The sequence below is a fragment of the Notothenia rossii genome (assembly GCF_949606895.1).
Source record: "Notothenia rossii genome assembly, chromosome: 7".
Lineage (NCBI taxonomy): Eukaryota > Metazoa > Chordata > Actinopteri > Perciformes > Nototheniidae > Notothenia > Notothenia rossii.
In genome coordinates, this window is record NC_136905.1 from 79,762,141 (window position 1) to 79,779,401 (window position 17,261).

General features: G+C 43.8%; 1 protein-coding gene across 1 annotated transcript in view; it reads right to left on the reverse strand.

The window, feature by feature from the left end:
• The window catches only part of fndc3ba (fibronectin type III domain containing 3Ba), an 82,637-nt gene that overhangs the window by 44,439 nt on the left and 20,937 nt on the right, over positions 1 to 17,261 (reverse strand). The window contains exon 4 of the mRNA XM_079692854.1: positions 2,153 to 2,229. Coding sequence (XP_079548980.1) covers positions 2,153 to 2,229 — 77 coding nt within the window. The remainder of the gene's footprint in view (positions 1 to 2,152; positions 2,230 to 17,261) is intronic.

Below are 17,261 nucleotides of genomic sequence, written 5' to 3' on the forward strand. Positions count from 1 at the left end.
TCATGACTTTAACAAGTGAGACATTGTGCTAAAAGGATGCGTTGGCTCTTTGAGTGGTGAAAACAAGAGCCGCAATGTTGCCATCAGAGGGCTGCAGATTTCAATAACAACACGTTTCAAAGAGCTGCCTCAAATTAACATATATTCCTTAAGTTTATTCACTTTCACATTCACAGATAGGACACACACACACACACACACACACACACACACACACACACACACACACACACACACACACACACACACACACACACACACACACACACACACACACACACACACACACACACACACACACACACACACACACACACACACACACACACACACACACACACACACACACACACACACACACACACACACACACACACACACACACACACACACACATTCCAACTATTCAGATGCTTTCACAGGCCTGCATTCCAAGCAGAGAGGGGAAGTCATCTGCCGGTCCCTAACAAAAACAACACACACACACAGACACAGACACACACTCACCCCAACAACAATACCCCAAAACCCCAACAGTGAGAGGCAACAGACTCTGTGCCAGAATAAGACAGACAGAAAGAAAGAAGAGAGAGTATTAAAGGGGGTCGGGAGGGGAGGAAGAGGGTTGCTAATCTGAGTGAGAAAAACTAAAAAGGGGGAGAGGAGGCTCCCGATCCACGCCTGATCCCCCCTCTGAGGAGAAAAACAGAGTGTTTACAGGAAAACAGGGGCAAAGTTCCTGCAAGAGTACATGTGGACCGACCTATCAACCCACGCAAGAATTACTGGCAAAGAGACACACACACACACACACACACACACACACACACACACACACACACACACACACACACACACACACACACACACACACACACACACACACACACACACACACACACACACACACACACACACACACACACACACACACACACACACACACACACACACACACACACACACACACACACACACACACACACACACACACACACACACACACACACACACACACACACTAAATCCATCTGCCAAAGCACTACTTTCCACCACCGCAGCGTGTCTGCCCTCCATCCCGTCTCCCACCCCTACATCCCATAAAAACCTTCAGTGCCTGTCTCCCTTATCAGGCTTGTTTATGTCAGAGTGACAGTGTTTCCCGCTCACTCTTGGCCCGGTCCCTACTCACACACACACACCCACACACATGCAAACACAAACACACACCCACGGTGAGCCAATGACCTGACTTCCATCGGCATATGAACACGGTCCCGCCACAAGCAGACCACAGATGCATGTGTAACACTATACTTGTGCGGACAGACTATTGACCCCCTTGTTGTTTGAAAAACCTTTAATCCCTCCACACCCCCGACATGGCAAACCTAACCCGTGCTCAACTTAGAATGTCGAACTTGAATGTCAAAAGCGCCAAGGTAAGAATCTGCACTTTGGGAGATGTTTCTCATCTTGCTGTTCTTGTGAGGACATAATGAAGAACACACATGCTCACTCTCTCCCTCTCACACACACACACACCACCAGAGAGAGAAAGTCACAAAAACAAGAGCCCCCTAACACCCAGAATTCAGCACATTCCTGGAGGAGGCTGCCTTTTGGTTGCTTCTAAACTCCAGGACCAGGATCGGTGTAAAGCCTGGTGCATGCTTCCTGTGTAGTTAGTAAGTCTTCTATCATATTAATGATGAACACTTAATCTAATACAAAACAAAAACAAGTTAAAGACTTTTAGCCAGTTGGGCTTTACTCAATGCAATGCAACCAATTCTAATCTATAAAAACATCATTTCAATTTCATTTTTCTTACCGCTTTCCATGAAATTAACAGTAACAAGCCTCAACTGACATCTATTCATATATTTGTCTTGGAAAGGTGTTAAATGATGTCAAGTTTGTATACTTATGACTTACTTTGAACTAACAAAAATGTGAATTTAAGAGTCCATATTAGATCATAATGCTTGCATACAAGACTTTTTTGGAAAGAAAGAAAAACAGTGGCTAATGAAATGCAGTCTCTGTGTTGGTCTGCCTGGAACTCCAGGAAAACACAAACACATGATGATCATAAAAACATGTCTGTGTGTGTTTCTCCTCACTCTAATCATCTCAAACACATACTAACCTGTGAGATGTATCCTGGGGGGACGTGGATGGGGGGGATTGACCCATGTGGGGACATCATGGGGACCTCAGCAGGACCTGCAAGGAAGGAGAAGAATTATTTATTTAACCAGGCAGCTAGAGTACATTCTCATTTACATGTGTCAATCAACAGGATCAACACAAACACAGCCACACACACACTGAGGGGCCAGCCACTGTGGTGGGACACAGATGCAGGGGCGGACTGGGGGGAAAAAGTGGCCCGGGGATTAATTGACAGACAGGCCCACTTAATGCGCGGCATGTATCGGCCGGCCGGCGACAAAAGTATGTTACTTAACAAAAAACCCTATGCGTTATTTTGGACAATTATTCATATAGTAATCACATTACATGAGCCCTTGAGTTGCCTAGAGCAAAATAGTTACAGCATATATTTAGTGATTTTAATGTTAACAGATCATTGATACAATAACATTTTGACCCAATTTGCCTGACATTACATTTTAGCTGACGCTTTTATCCAAAGCGGCTTACAATTACCAATTACAGGGACATTCTCCCTGGAGTAACTGTGGACTAAGTGCCTTACAAGGGCACACTAGTGGTGGTGTTCCAGGCGGGATTTGAACTCACAACCTTCTGATCTTCAGCCCACCTCACTATCCGTTAGACCACTACTATCCCTGACTTGACACATGGAATAAAACATGGGTGTAGGAAGCATCCTCAATGTGGGTGAGACAATTTAACAGGGGATGTGGGCAGTTGGTGGACCTCACCTCCTCTAGGGGGGTCCGGGGACAAGCTCCCCCGGGAAGATTTTTTTTTAAATGTTGAAGTTCTCCCCCTGGGCTGGGCAGGGCCGGAACACTTACACATGTGGGCCGGTAGGATTTAGGCAAAACAAAAAAGTTTTCTTTTTTTTTTAAAAACTTTTTTTAAACTTTTTTTTTTTTTTGGCCCTCCGGCCCAGACACAGCACCAGCCCACCGGGGAAACTCCCGGTATTCCCAATGGCCTGTCCGCCCCTGCACAGATGTCACACTTTTCCACTGAGTCAACTTGTATCATATGTAAATACAGCCATTCCTTTCTTTTTATTTCTTGGCAAACAGACTTAGGAGATGACGATGTCTGCAGAATCATGATAAATGTTCGTGAACTCAGGAGGGCACATGACGGCTCACTGAGAAGGAAAACCACTGCTCTGCAGGAGAAGCAAGAGGACCTAATAGAATTAGCAGATTTAAAATGATGTTGACTTTTCCACAATCCATATCTCCCCCTCCAAAAAAACTCTCCAACGCTCTCTTCCTGCGTCTCTGTGGTGTGGTGGAGGTCTGAGCCTGGTAATGTCATTGGGACCCCGCCGGGATGGCTGGAGGCAGATCTCGCCTCCCAATAAATCACACTCCACTCACACACACACTCTCACACACACACTCTCACACACTCACACACACACACACACTCACACACTCACACACACACACTCACACACTCACACACACACTCTCACACACTCACACACACACTCACATACACTCACACACACACTAGGCCATTAGTCACAAGTGAGATTATCAGGGTTACTGTCAGTTTAATATTTTAAAACCTGATTTTGATGAAGGCTAATGTCCACCAAATTAAAGAAACAACTATAGGTGTGTTCGGATATTATTTATTACTTATTTTGTAATTAAGGTAAAATGATCCTTTCTCTTTCTTTACCTTTCACTTGGTCTCCTTTCTTCAACAATTTCTCCTCCATTCTTGTGTCTCACTTATTTAGATATTCTTCTTTTTACTCTTCTTCTCCATCCCTCCATCCCCATGTTTAGGAATTCCTCCTGCATGATCCTCCTAGTTCCCCTCCCGTCACCTATTACTCACATCCTTCACTCCCTCCTTTCATTTTAAATATTACTAATTTCATCCTTCCTTTCTTTCCTCCTAAGTCATTTCCTGCGTTCATAAATCACCTCTTTATAATCATCTCCTCTTTCCTTCCATCTCTCCATCCCACCTCCGTGACCCCTCACTGGCTAAACAAACAGGCAACAGCACAGTAAACACACACACACACAACTACCCACACAGTACACAAACTGAGCAAAGTCCGCATTGTGGACTACTGTTTGTGTGTGTGTGTAAATATGTGTAGTGTGTATGTCTCAGGTATGAAGACAGACCTCTCTCAGTCCGGTCTGCTCCCCTACCATGGAGAATATGAGTGGATATGAAAGTCCTCATTGAGTAGAAGGTTATAGCATGGAACACACACACACACACACACACACACACACACACACACACACACACACACACACACACACACACACACACACACACACACACACACACACACACACACACACACACACACACACACACACACACACACACACACACACACACACACACACACACACACACACACACACACACACACACACACACACACACACAGCCCCCCTGAACCACCTTCCATCACTGCTCATTTAGCACACTTTCTCTCTTGCACTCACACCGTCACTAATATACACACTCCTACGATGTGTCTCTTTTTCAGACACGCACACATACACACTCTCGACAAACAGACGTGTGTTTGGACAGTCTCTGCTGCCTCTCTGCTTTTCACTCAGCAAACAGCAGCATTCCTCTGCGCACACACACACACACACACACACACACACACACACACACACACACACACACACACACACACACACACACACACACACACACACACACACACACACACACACACACACACACACACACACACACACACACACACACACACACACACACACTCCCATCCCTGGCCCCCAGGACTGGACCCAACAGGCCCAAATACCCCCCATCCCCTCCCCAAAATACAAGAAACTCTTTGTCCTGCTATGTGTGTGTGTGTGTGTGTGTGTGTGTGTGTGTGTGTGTGTGTGTGTGTGTGTGTGTGTGTGTGTGTGTGTGTGTGTGTGTGTGTGTGTGTGTGATCCACTCTGTGGTAACGTCACTCTCTGGTCTTGCCTACAGCTGTGCCCTTTAAGCACCACAAACAGACTCAAGACTTCCTCTGGCTAATCCTGCTGGAATCCCAGACAACCCAGCTAACAAACTACGCTCTGCCGCTCTGCCTCCCTCCCTCCCTCCCTCCCTCCGTCCCTCCCTGCCTCCCTCCCTGCCTCCCTCCCTCCGTCCCTCCCTGCCTCCCTCCCTCCCCCTTCTCATCTTCCATCTGTTGCTCCTTCCGCTTCCGACTACCGGATAGGTCAGGCCAGATCAGTTATGAGGTCGTATCCTGCATGTGTGATGACATCAGTGTATTACTTAATGAACTTGTGGGTATAACCATGTGTAAAATGGCGCTTTGAGAGGCATCAAGGGGGGTCTCCTTCTCTGGTTGATTGATATACATGATACATAATATCAAATTAGATGTTACCAATTAGTTACAAGAGCTAGGCCTGGGTTATAATGTAATACTGTATTATCATTAGTTGGATTTCAGTGATAAAATAATTATGATTTTCTGTCTGTTCTGTTTACAAAAGGCCTTAATTAATGACTTGTGAAGTTGAGGAATGCTGTTTGCACATTTTAAGAGTTTGTAAGGTGTAAATCAAAATGCTGGAAGACAGTTTAGTGCAAGAGACATTAATTAGATGATCTCATCATAATCATGTCGATTAAAAGATGTCATAAAATAGTCCTAAAATAACATTGTGAAATTGATTTAAAACCAGAACACCCTGCTCCAGGTTTTATGGTTTAAATAACAAACATACACAAAAATATAAAAAATCAATGATTAACCTGAATCTCTGTGGTTTACAGAGGCAGGCCGAGTTTGCCATCTGCTCTGTTATCAATATTTAAACTATTTGATAAATATGAATACCACTAATGGAGTGTTATACAAGGTGTGGAAAATCGCTACGAACATATCACTTTAAATTCCATTCAAAACTTCAAAACCACATCTATGGCTTAACAATCCTGCTGTGATGGTGGTCACTGATGTGCGTTCATTTTGAGGGTTAGTGAGTCGGCCACATATTTGTTTAACCCTCCTGTTATCCTTGGGGTCAATTTGACCCCATTCAATGTTTAACGTTTCTAAAACAAAGTATTCAAATTATTTTTTTTGCTTAGTATTTCATGACTTTTCCTAATTTAGTGAGGACTAATGGGTAAACGTAAAATTAACATGAAGATCTTTTTGAACGCACTTTGAACGCATCGGTGTTCCTTCCAGGCTGTTTTATAAAACTTATACAAATATCAATATTTTACACATATTTGTGTTGATTGTGTAGGATGATATTGAGGTGACTATTACATTCAAATGTATCATTGTAAAAAAAAAAAACCTTCTGCTTTAGTTATTGTTCCTTTAACAACATCAAAAATATCTAACTTTAACATTTTATTTCAATCAGTGAGATTTTATGGTGATTTATATATTTTTCGATAGTCAAATAATAGGAATTCTGGATGTATAAAGGGGTCTGTGGGGGGGGGGGGAGGTTGGGGTAATGTTTTATTTAAATGGTTATTTAGGTAAGATACCTAAAGCACCAGAGGCATACATGTTGGTTAACATTTGGAATATGATCATTGTCTTGAGTTTTAAACTACTGGGGTCAAATTGACCCCAGAGGACAAAGGGTGTAAAGTCAATCTGAGGATAACAGGAGGGTTAGAGCCGCTGTCTAAAGCAACTAAGACGACCGGAGGAATGGGGATGAGTTGATGTATTAAAGAGACAAAACAACAAAAACAACAACTCTGACGCACAGGGGGAAACGCATAAAGGAAAACTGACAGTTGTTAAATGGAAAAACAAGTTAATACATTTTGAAGTAAAATGAACCTAAGCTTATTGTCGAAGAAATAGAACAAGCTATCACACAAACACCACATTTATCAGAGTCAAAGATGTTTTCAACTAATATACACATGTCCATGGTAAACATCCTGTTTAATACCACACACACACACACACACACACACACACACACACACACACACACACACACACACACACACACACACACACACACACACACACACACACACACACACACACACACACACACACACACACACACACACACACACACACACACACACACACACACACACACACACACACACACACACACACACACACACACACACACAAAACCTCAGTCAACGAGACAACCTAATATGGTCAACTCTTCGATACCATTTTTTTTTTTTTAAACTAAAAAAACTGACATGGCATTGACTCGTGACTTGGTCCAGCTGCCCACACATACATGGATGTGCTGTTCATATATGCAGAGACAGAGGACATGATGCAACATCTCATCCGATGTTTCCCATGATGCAGCTGTCAAATACAGCTGCCACTGGGCCCCCAAAGCACAACACAGACACGCAAACAGAGAAAGAGTCCTGGTCTCACACACACTCATCTATTGATCCACAGAACTGAAACAGTGTGTGTTTATGGACGACCCACTGTGTGTCTCGGTTTATGTTCTGTCTGTGGAACTGAAGCAGCATTGAGTGAAACACTTTCTCTCGTTCCCCTCATGTCAGCGCCGCACATGTGGTCGCCACATTGAAAGGAAACGCAGACCCTCTCGGGAAGGGAAGGTGTGTGTGTGTGTGTGTGTGTGTGTGTGTGTGTGTGTGTGTGTGTGTGTGTGTCCATGTGTGTGTGTGTGTGTGTGTGTGTATGTGTGTCCATGTGGGTGTGTGTGTGTGTGTGTGTGTGTGTGTGTGTGTGTCCATGTGTGTGTGTATCAGACCGAAGCCGCCTGTTTTTGAGCTGACCTACATACAAAACAACTGGACTCAGATGGATCTCCCAAAAACACAGACAATAAAAAAAACATAGCGTTACTAAATAGACAGACTTAGGAAAAAAAGTACAACACACGCACACACACATCTCGAGGGGCTCTGATAGGGTATACAAAGGTGGTGTGTGTGTGAAAAGGAGTAAAAGAGAGAGAAAGAGAAGAGAGCAGCGGAGAACGAAGGCTGTATGTTAGGACTCTTTTGCTCGCTGTGTCGACGACTCAAGGCTGGTTCTGCCTCGGCGAACCATCTGTGTGTTTGTGTGTGTGTGCGTGTGCGTGTGTGCGCGCGTGTGTGTGTGTGTGTGTGTGTGTGTGTGTGTGTGTGTGTGTGTGTGTGTGTGTGTGTGTGTGTGTGTGTGTGTGTGTGTGTGTGCATCTGTCTGGGTCAGTTCTGCCGTGGTATTGCCTGGAAGTTATGTAAGCATCAGCAGGGTAATGTTATCTGTCCTCGGAACTCCAAGAGCAAGACACTCCCACGACAGCTTCCTCTGCTGCCGGGCCGGGCCGGGCCGACACACACACACACACACACACACACACACACACACACACACACACACACACACACACACACACACACACACACACACACACACACACACACACACACACACACACACACACACACACACACACACACACACACACACACACACACACACACACACACACACACACACACACACACACACACACACACACACACACACACACACACACACACACACACACACACACACACACACACACACACACACACACACACACACACACACACACACACACACACACACTTGTCAGTCGTATTTAAGATATAAAAATAAAACAAATCCCTACAGATCCTGTAGTCAACCGATACAGCTCATAGAAGCCCTGGGAGAGAAAAGGAAACAGAGGACGAAACGGAGAAAGAAAGAAAGTGGTTCATGATGGGAGGTGTAGTGAAAACAAAGTGTGGAGGAGAGAGAGGATAAAAAAAGAGGAGACAGGAAATATGGGAGACAACTTTAAAATAGCACTGTGTACTGTATATATATATACACATCCTGGAGTGGACTGGTGCTAAATACACACACATACACACACACACATACACATACACACACACACATACAAGCCCTTTGACCTATCTCCGGTCAGTCAAGTCCAGCGGACATCTTTGCCGGGGGCAGGGTGAGGTTCAGTGACGGAAGAAGGAAGTGCGGACTTCCTGCCCTGCCCTGCCTACAGTATCGACACCAACACTGCAGGGTGACGCAGGAATAACACATGCACAAATGCATTCACAGCTGATGGGCTGGATATGCATGTAACAAAAACCTATACGCATGTGCATAAAGAAACACACACACACACACACACACACACACACACACACGCACACACAAATAACACACACACACTTTGGATCCTGACTCTGTGCTGTAATTTGAGCGAGCTGCTGATTTGCTGTGGAATGTAAATCATAAGCTCCAAAGTTGCTGGGTTTGAACACTGGGTCTTGCTGTATGTACATTCTGTGTGTGTGTGTGTGTGTGTGTGTGTGTGTGTGTGTGTGTGTGTGTGTGTGTGTGTGTGTGTGTGTGTGTGTGTGTGTGTGTGTGTGTGTGTGTGTGTGTGTGTGTGTGTGTGTGTGTGTGTGTGTGTGTGTGTGTGTGTGTGTGTGTGTGTGTGTGTGTGTGTGTGTGTGTGTGTGTGTGTGTGTGTGTGTGTGTGTGTATGGTAAGGTATGTATGAACACATTCCTCAGGACGAGTGAGCCCCTCGACTTATAGCCTCCAAGCTCCAAGTTGCATAACGGTGCCATAAGAGAAGAAGGGGAGAGCGTTCTCAGCTAAACCAGCTGATGAAATGATCGACGCCATGACGACTTCATCAACATCTGACATCAGCATATTATAGAGAAGAGGAAAGGCTTGTAAAAACAGAGCTGTATTTTACTAGCCCACTGGCTCTGCCTCACATTTCAAATTAAGCATGCTTACTATGAAATAAACTATACAGTATTAAGCCTTTTGCAGCAACAGTGGCAAAATCTTTCCACCCGTGCTTGTGCAAAATCACCCTTCTCAGCCAAATGCTGTATGGGTCTGATGGTCGAGGTTTACTGCCACTCAGAACTGCCAGACCTGTGCATTAAGTGCTATTATTGTTATTAGTATTTCCGCAGGGGAAGTCAAAGTCTTTGGGTTCCTTGTCACTGATTGGCTATAGAGGATTACATTTTCAAACTTTTAAGTCCCGCCTGAAGACCCACCTCTTTTCCCTCGCTTTCGAGTCAGTTTGAGCTATGTTTTATCGATTGTTATGCTTTTATTTATCTGTCCATAGCCCTTATGTGCCTTTTTATCTATTCTTATGTGATCCTTTTATCTATTATTGTAATATTATATTTTATTATAATGTTATGTCTGCTGTGAAGCACTTCGGTAAAACCCTCAGTTTTTAATATGTGCTATATAAATAAAGTGGATTGGATTTTACTGATTATATTACCAAGAAGTCATCCATCCATTTAACACTTTTGATTTTCAAGATTTATGTCATATCAAACTAAATCTGACAGTTAATGCATACAGAAATAAATATGTTTCCGATTCATCATTCAACCGAAAGACTGTTTTGACACGCAGTCATTAAAAATGAAAGCTATGTTTCCAGTGAAATCATCATTTTATTTCTATGCTATAAACCACTTCAAACAACAGTTCTGGATTTTATGTTCGGAATAAGCACTTCATAAATCTGGAATAGTTTGGAAGATTTTAAATGAATGTGTGGTGCTTCAAGTAATGAATGATTCCTCTAATATGAATCTCCAGGTCTGTTCCAAAACACTTTGAGAAACATTGGCATCTTTTAACTTTATTTATTACTTTAAGTTTATTTATTTATTCAGGTAAATCCCAATGAGCTTAAGCATTGTTGTTTTTTACAAGGAACAACTGGCCAAGACGGCAGCAGCGCTCAAGTGTTTAACACTCAAAAGCCCCAAAACATGTGCAAGTTATTATAAACCTAACACTCTTTATTTTGAATTTCTAAAACATATATTTGAATCCAAATGGTGAGCTTTCTCCCCAGATGAGACACACCCGTTTCATGGGGAAAAAACTCACTACATAGGATCATCAAAAGCCAGGATATAAAAACTATTATTCAACAAAGTCACCAATTTTGTTCTTAAGAGGTTTTTATTATTGATAATTGTTTAGTTCTTCTTCTAAATGACTTCATCTACGATCAAAACTTTTCAACTTGTTTCAAAGAGTTAAAATTCTCAAACAGCTACATCTTATCCTGGCCTGATCGCTGTGTAAACGGTCCTCAAGCCTACAAGCTTAGATCTGTTTAGTGTTCTGGTCGCAGTCTGGGTGCGTGCCCACACCCCCACCCAGATCTCTCCGGTCTCCCAACCCAGAGGAGGGTGCTGTCAACCGACCTTCTTCTGCTGCTGCTGGGTCAGCTCAGGAGGAGAGCAACGTAACGTCTGGAGGGACACAGAGCCCAGCCGTGCTTTGTTCTCAAGATCTTAACATGCGCAAACACACACACAGACATTCCTTAGCAACCACACACTCATATGGGCACAGATGTACAGGGCTCACATTGACCAAGATCAACACCTTTCATAACCACAGAGAAATGCCCTGATTAACACCTGGGCCCATGGACATACCGTTTTATGCTGACACACACACACACACACACACACACACACACACACACACACACACACACACACACACACACACACACACACACACACACACACACACACACACACACACACACACACACACACACACACACACACACACACACACACACACACACACACACACACACACACACACACACACACACACACACACACACACACACACACACACACACACACACACACACACAGAACGCACTGACATTGGAATAATTTACCCTTACAAATATCACGGTCACCTCGGCAAAAAACACATTAAACGAAAGTGGACACACGCAGCTATAATACACTTGCAAATCCAGACATAACAACTCTCAATAGGACACACACTGACTCACAGCCTAGATCTTTGTCCAGTTGTATCACATAAGGCTATTCTCGGGCTTGCAGATATTATTGTTCCACTTATCGCTTTTACTTTTCACGGACGTGGACACGCGCAGACCTCTGACATACATGTGCAAGCAAGCATGCACGTGTACAGTCAAATATACGCAATCCAGACAGTACTGATGACTCACTGTATCCATTCCCTAATCAACTTTACATGTCTAGAAAAAGAGAGGGGGTGAGAGAAAGAGAGAGCAAAGAAGTGCAACAGCTGTTGGTGTGTAAACAGACCCAGAGTCCAACAATCGTTGCCTGCTCTCCCGCCCTTGCTCCCTTCTCCAAGATGTACCAAATGCTCAGACCTTGACCCGCTAAAAGTAACAGCAATGCTTTCCGTTACCAATTGTTTTCCCTCTGTGCACAATCTGCTTCATTTGTACCCAGCTGAACTCCTCTCCCCCCCCCCCCCCCCCCCACCACTTTCCTCCTCCTATCTCTCCACATGTTAATGTGGGGCATTTCTGTTGCATGAGTCACAATCTGAACAGCACTGGGTTTGTGTTCACCGCAAAGAGCAGAGAAAGTGGAGAAAGAGAGAAGGGGAGAGGAGAAGTCGTGTGAATCTCAGTGGAAAGAAAGAAGGAAAGACTGGAAGTCCAAGATTAGCAGGGGCTTTCCCCCACTCCTCATCGCTGAATTCAACTGCCTGTGTGTGCAAGGGGGAATGTGCACGTTCCATGGCGACGGGTGATCAGACAAGCAAGGAAATGCATATACTGTACACGGTACAGGTTCTGTGTAAATGCTAGACGGGGCAATACTTGGGAAGTGAAAACTAACTTGTCTTTCAGTTTAACAACAAGTTTCTACCTCCGTGGTTAGGCCTTCCCATTGACTGACACCCCCCCCTCCCCCCTGCCCCCTCCAATCAGATCAGAGCCAAGCAAAAAACAAAGGGGCTTCCCTGTGAAATCCAAACACACATGATGTAAACAATCCCATGTGTTTTCCATGCAACTGTGCAGGAGGGATTAGGGACTGAGAGAAATATTCATTTTGTAATCCTACTTTCCTTTTATGCATCTTATCATCACCACCACAACAGCCGTTTGTGATAAAAAAAAAGATTCAACCGCTAAGTAAGTCGAATCCGAAAAGCTGCATGAGTAACATGTGGACAGGGTTGAACATTGTATAAAAGGGCCCTGGAGTGTTACAATGAGATTTAGTTCAATTTCAGAGAACAGCACGCAAATCTACAAAACCCAGCTGGAGTTATGAGTGTAGGATTGAAAAATAAAATCTGAAAATACTACGACAGAGAAAAAAACAAGAGACAGGGACAGCAAAGAGTGAAGGAGAACGATAGGAAAGGAAGGAGAGAAGGAGGGCAGAGGGAGGGAGAAGTGCTCCAGCTGTACCCTGAGCTTCAAGGGCGCCAAGAATTTCATCCCTGGAAAAGCTTTCTTTCTGGAAAATTCTGCAAGCTCTCTCCTCTGCACAGCTGCTGTTCACACACACATCCACTTTCACACAGTCGTACATACAAAGAAAGACACAGTATTCTCCAGAGTTTAGCCCACTCTTCACAACCAACGTCCAAAACCCATCCCACCCCAATGTTGCCCTTAGTGGGTCAGTCCCAAATACAGCCTTTCTAAGAGCTGGCAGACCGGACCAAGTCAGCAGCAGAGGGGTGGCTAGGGTCATCTCGTAGAGGAAGTGGCCTCGCCAGGGAATGCATGGCAACAGACATGACCAGACCTGCAGCGTCTGATTCTCTTTCTTTCTGTCTCCATCCCTTTATTTACCTTCTTTCATTCTATCCTTTCATTTCCACTCCATTTCTTTTCCCCTCCCTTCCTCCTTCTGCCTTCTCATGCCTGACAGTGTGAGGGCATTGAGTTTATTACTGAGAGCTGGGCAGGGCATACAACAACAATCAACTCTCTCTCTGACACACACACACACACACCTAACTACCCTGTGCCAAATCAACCAAACCCATCCACCCTGTCCCTTTGTTTCTTTAATACTGGATAAAAGAGAGACTGTGGTATGCCACACACACACACACACACACACACACACACACACACACACACACACACACACACACACACACACACACACACACACACACACACACACACACACACACACACACACACACACACACACACACACACACACACACACACACACACACACACACACACACACACACACACACACACACACACACACACACACACACACACACACACACACACACACACACACACACACACACACACACACACACACACACACACACACACACACACACACACACACACACACACACAAACCGTGCCCAGAGGGACCGCATTCCAGTGCACACCACCTGGAGTGAGAGGTGTTCCCATGGTGACCACTTTGCCAAATCCAATAGGACATAACTAAAAATTAAAAACACACACAATCGCAATAAACACACCTTCAGGAATGGTTCTACAGTTGGCTCCAGGGCATAAGACTTGAAGGCAAGTCCTCAGCCCAAAAAGATATTTGGCTGGCTTTCAAGGTACAATTACATGCATCTTCCCTACACACAATACCTCCCCTTTTCATATCTGATCCACATCTCCACCATGTGTCCCTCCACCCATCCCATTACCCTTTATTCAAGCAAAGAATACTCAGACAGACACAGCCGTCCTGAAGTTTAAACCAACTTTTCGAGAGTATGAGAGAAATAATGTACAGTTTTAAAAAATGTAATTCCATTTGCCAAATGTTTAGTATAGTTTATTGGTCTGATCTAAACTATAAGGGAGCTTTACTGTGAGTATTTAGAGCAGGTTTCAATATATAACTGTGTGATATTGATACATGATGTTGCAAAACATTGGAATATCTATATCTGCTATCAGGAAACAGGCCTCAGATCAGGAAAAGGTGTTGTTTTATACATAGTTTTTTGACAGGGTTTATACAAACCAGTCGGAATATAACATAAGCAACGTTAATGTTATTGTACTCATGTCTGGGAACGCAACATGGACACAAAGCCTGTCCATTTAAAGCATTAAATCAAAATTCAATACACTAATCGGTTATGAGATGCATCATGCCTGGGGCTAAAATGAAATTGCTTAATAATTACACACTCATTCATTTTTCTAGGCACACCCATTAACACTCAAACAAAGACAAACACACGGAAAGACTTCCACAACCTTGCTGACTTTTTATTGTGCCGTTGTGATGAACAATATAATACTAACTTTTACATTTGACAAAATAAGGGGATCCCTAAAGATCATTTCAATACACAAACTGTAAATCCTTTCAGCTGACACGCCAACTAAAAAACATCATCCAGACACTAAACTAGCACAGACATTTTCAATCCAGCTCCGTCCCATACGGGTGGGTTTTACTGCGAGTTAGAAAAGTTCCAAGCTGAAACGGGACCGTCCAAAACAGGACTCTAATGAAGCCCTTCTGAGAAAAGATGTATTTGTGTCTTCCCCCCAGCTTGTTTAGAGCCATCTGGCTTGGTGTAAACACAAGCCGCGAGATTCCACCATATTTCTCTAAACCAGCTATTTGCATTTACATCAAAGTGCTCAGAGCGTAGATGAGCACACTTTGGGAGAAGGCTGCTTGTGTGCAGTGAGACGGACATGAGCCTCGTCCATCCGACTGAGACAAACACAGAAGAAGGAAGAAACTGAGACAAACGAAATGAGACAAAAATAGATCAAGGGACAGAGAGGCCGCCGTTTGATGAAAGGGCAGAAAAGTACAGGGTTCATCCCAGTTCCCTTCATCATCTTCTCATTTCTGTGTACTCTCATGTTCAGAATAACCCAGCTTCCCCACATTTCTTTTTGGTGTCTATCTACGCCGGGATCCGGAGTCATGGCTGATCCTGTTGCTGTGGTCCTGAGTCCTGGATCGTGAGCCCTGGATCTTGAGTCGTGGCTGTGCCTGTTGCTGTGGTCCTGGATCATAAGTCCTGGATGGATATCCTCGTGGATTCATCTTCTTATTATAGACACATGCATTTCCAAACATTTGGTCTACCTATGTTGTTAATGTATTATCTTTTCAATTTACACACGGCATCTATTGCACGTCTGTCCGTCTGGAAGTATTTCCTTGTACGATGTGAGGGTCTAAGGACAGAGGGTGTCGTATTGTCATACTGATATTCTGTACAAACTGTAAAGTCCACTGAGACAAATTTAACATTTGTGATATTGGGCTATATAATTGATTGATTTCCTATACTTGCTTAGCCCCCCCCACTTAAGAAACGGATAAGAGGTGCAAGGAGGAGGAAACACGGGTCATCTGAATTGACGTCAGTTACTAATCAGACACTAAATGTGCATGACTTGAATCTGCATTTATCAATTAGGTTATGATAATGCCTCATTATGTTTAATGACAATAACTGGCCAAAGCCATTTTGTTGAATATTAAAGGTGACCTATCATGCAAAATGCACTTTTGTACGTCTTTTATAGATGAATATGTGTCCCCGGTGTTCCAGGGAACTCACCAAGTGTCAGAAAACACAACCCTCTCTATTTTCCTCCATACCCAAATCTCTTAAAAAGGGGCTGCAACGGATCTGATACAGACTGATCCAGATTTGAACACTTCTATGACGTCACAGAAGTGGCGCTACGGCTATTGGGCCAACTCCACCAATCAGGAGGAGACAGCCACGGACATTGCCGTTGGAAAGCGCTGGAGACGCTGTAGTACATATGCCAGGCCTGTAGATGGTGCTGTTCTCACAGAATCAGCCCATGCAAAGACAGTGTTAAATTGAGCGAAATGAGGAATGGCTAAAATGCATGATCTGTTTGGTATTTTGAAAAATAAAAAGTATAAATATGCCTTATATAGGTATGGTCCTACACTATGTTATTCAAATATAGCATGATAGGTCCACTTTAAAGTAGCTCACATTACAGCTATAGTCACCTCTGGCTGATACATAATGATTGCAGCATTATCACAGTATGGAAATGGTTCAATGCAATCGTAGTACACAAATGTCTGTGGATCTCAGGGGATTTCGGTCCAATAGATCAATTTGCTTCGGAACAGTGATCCTTCGAATATTGTGCGGTTACTATTAAAATGATGCCAATGCGCAACTTAAAAGGGAACATGGATCATCACTCAGACCTATTTTAAGCATAAAC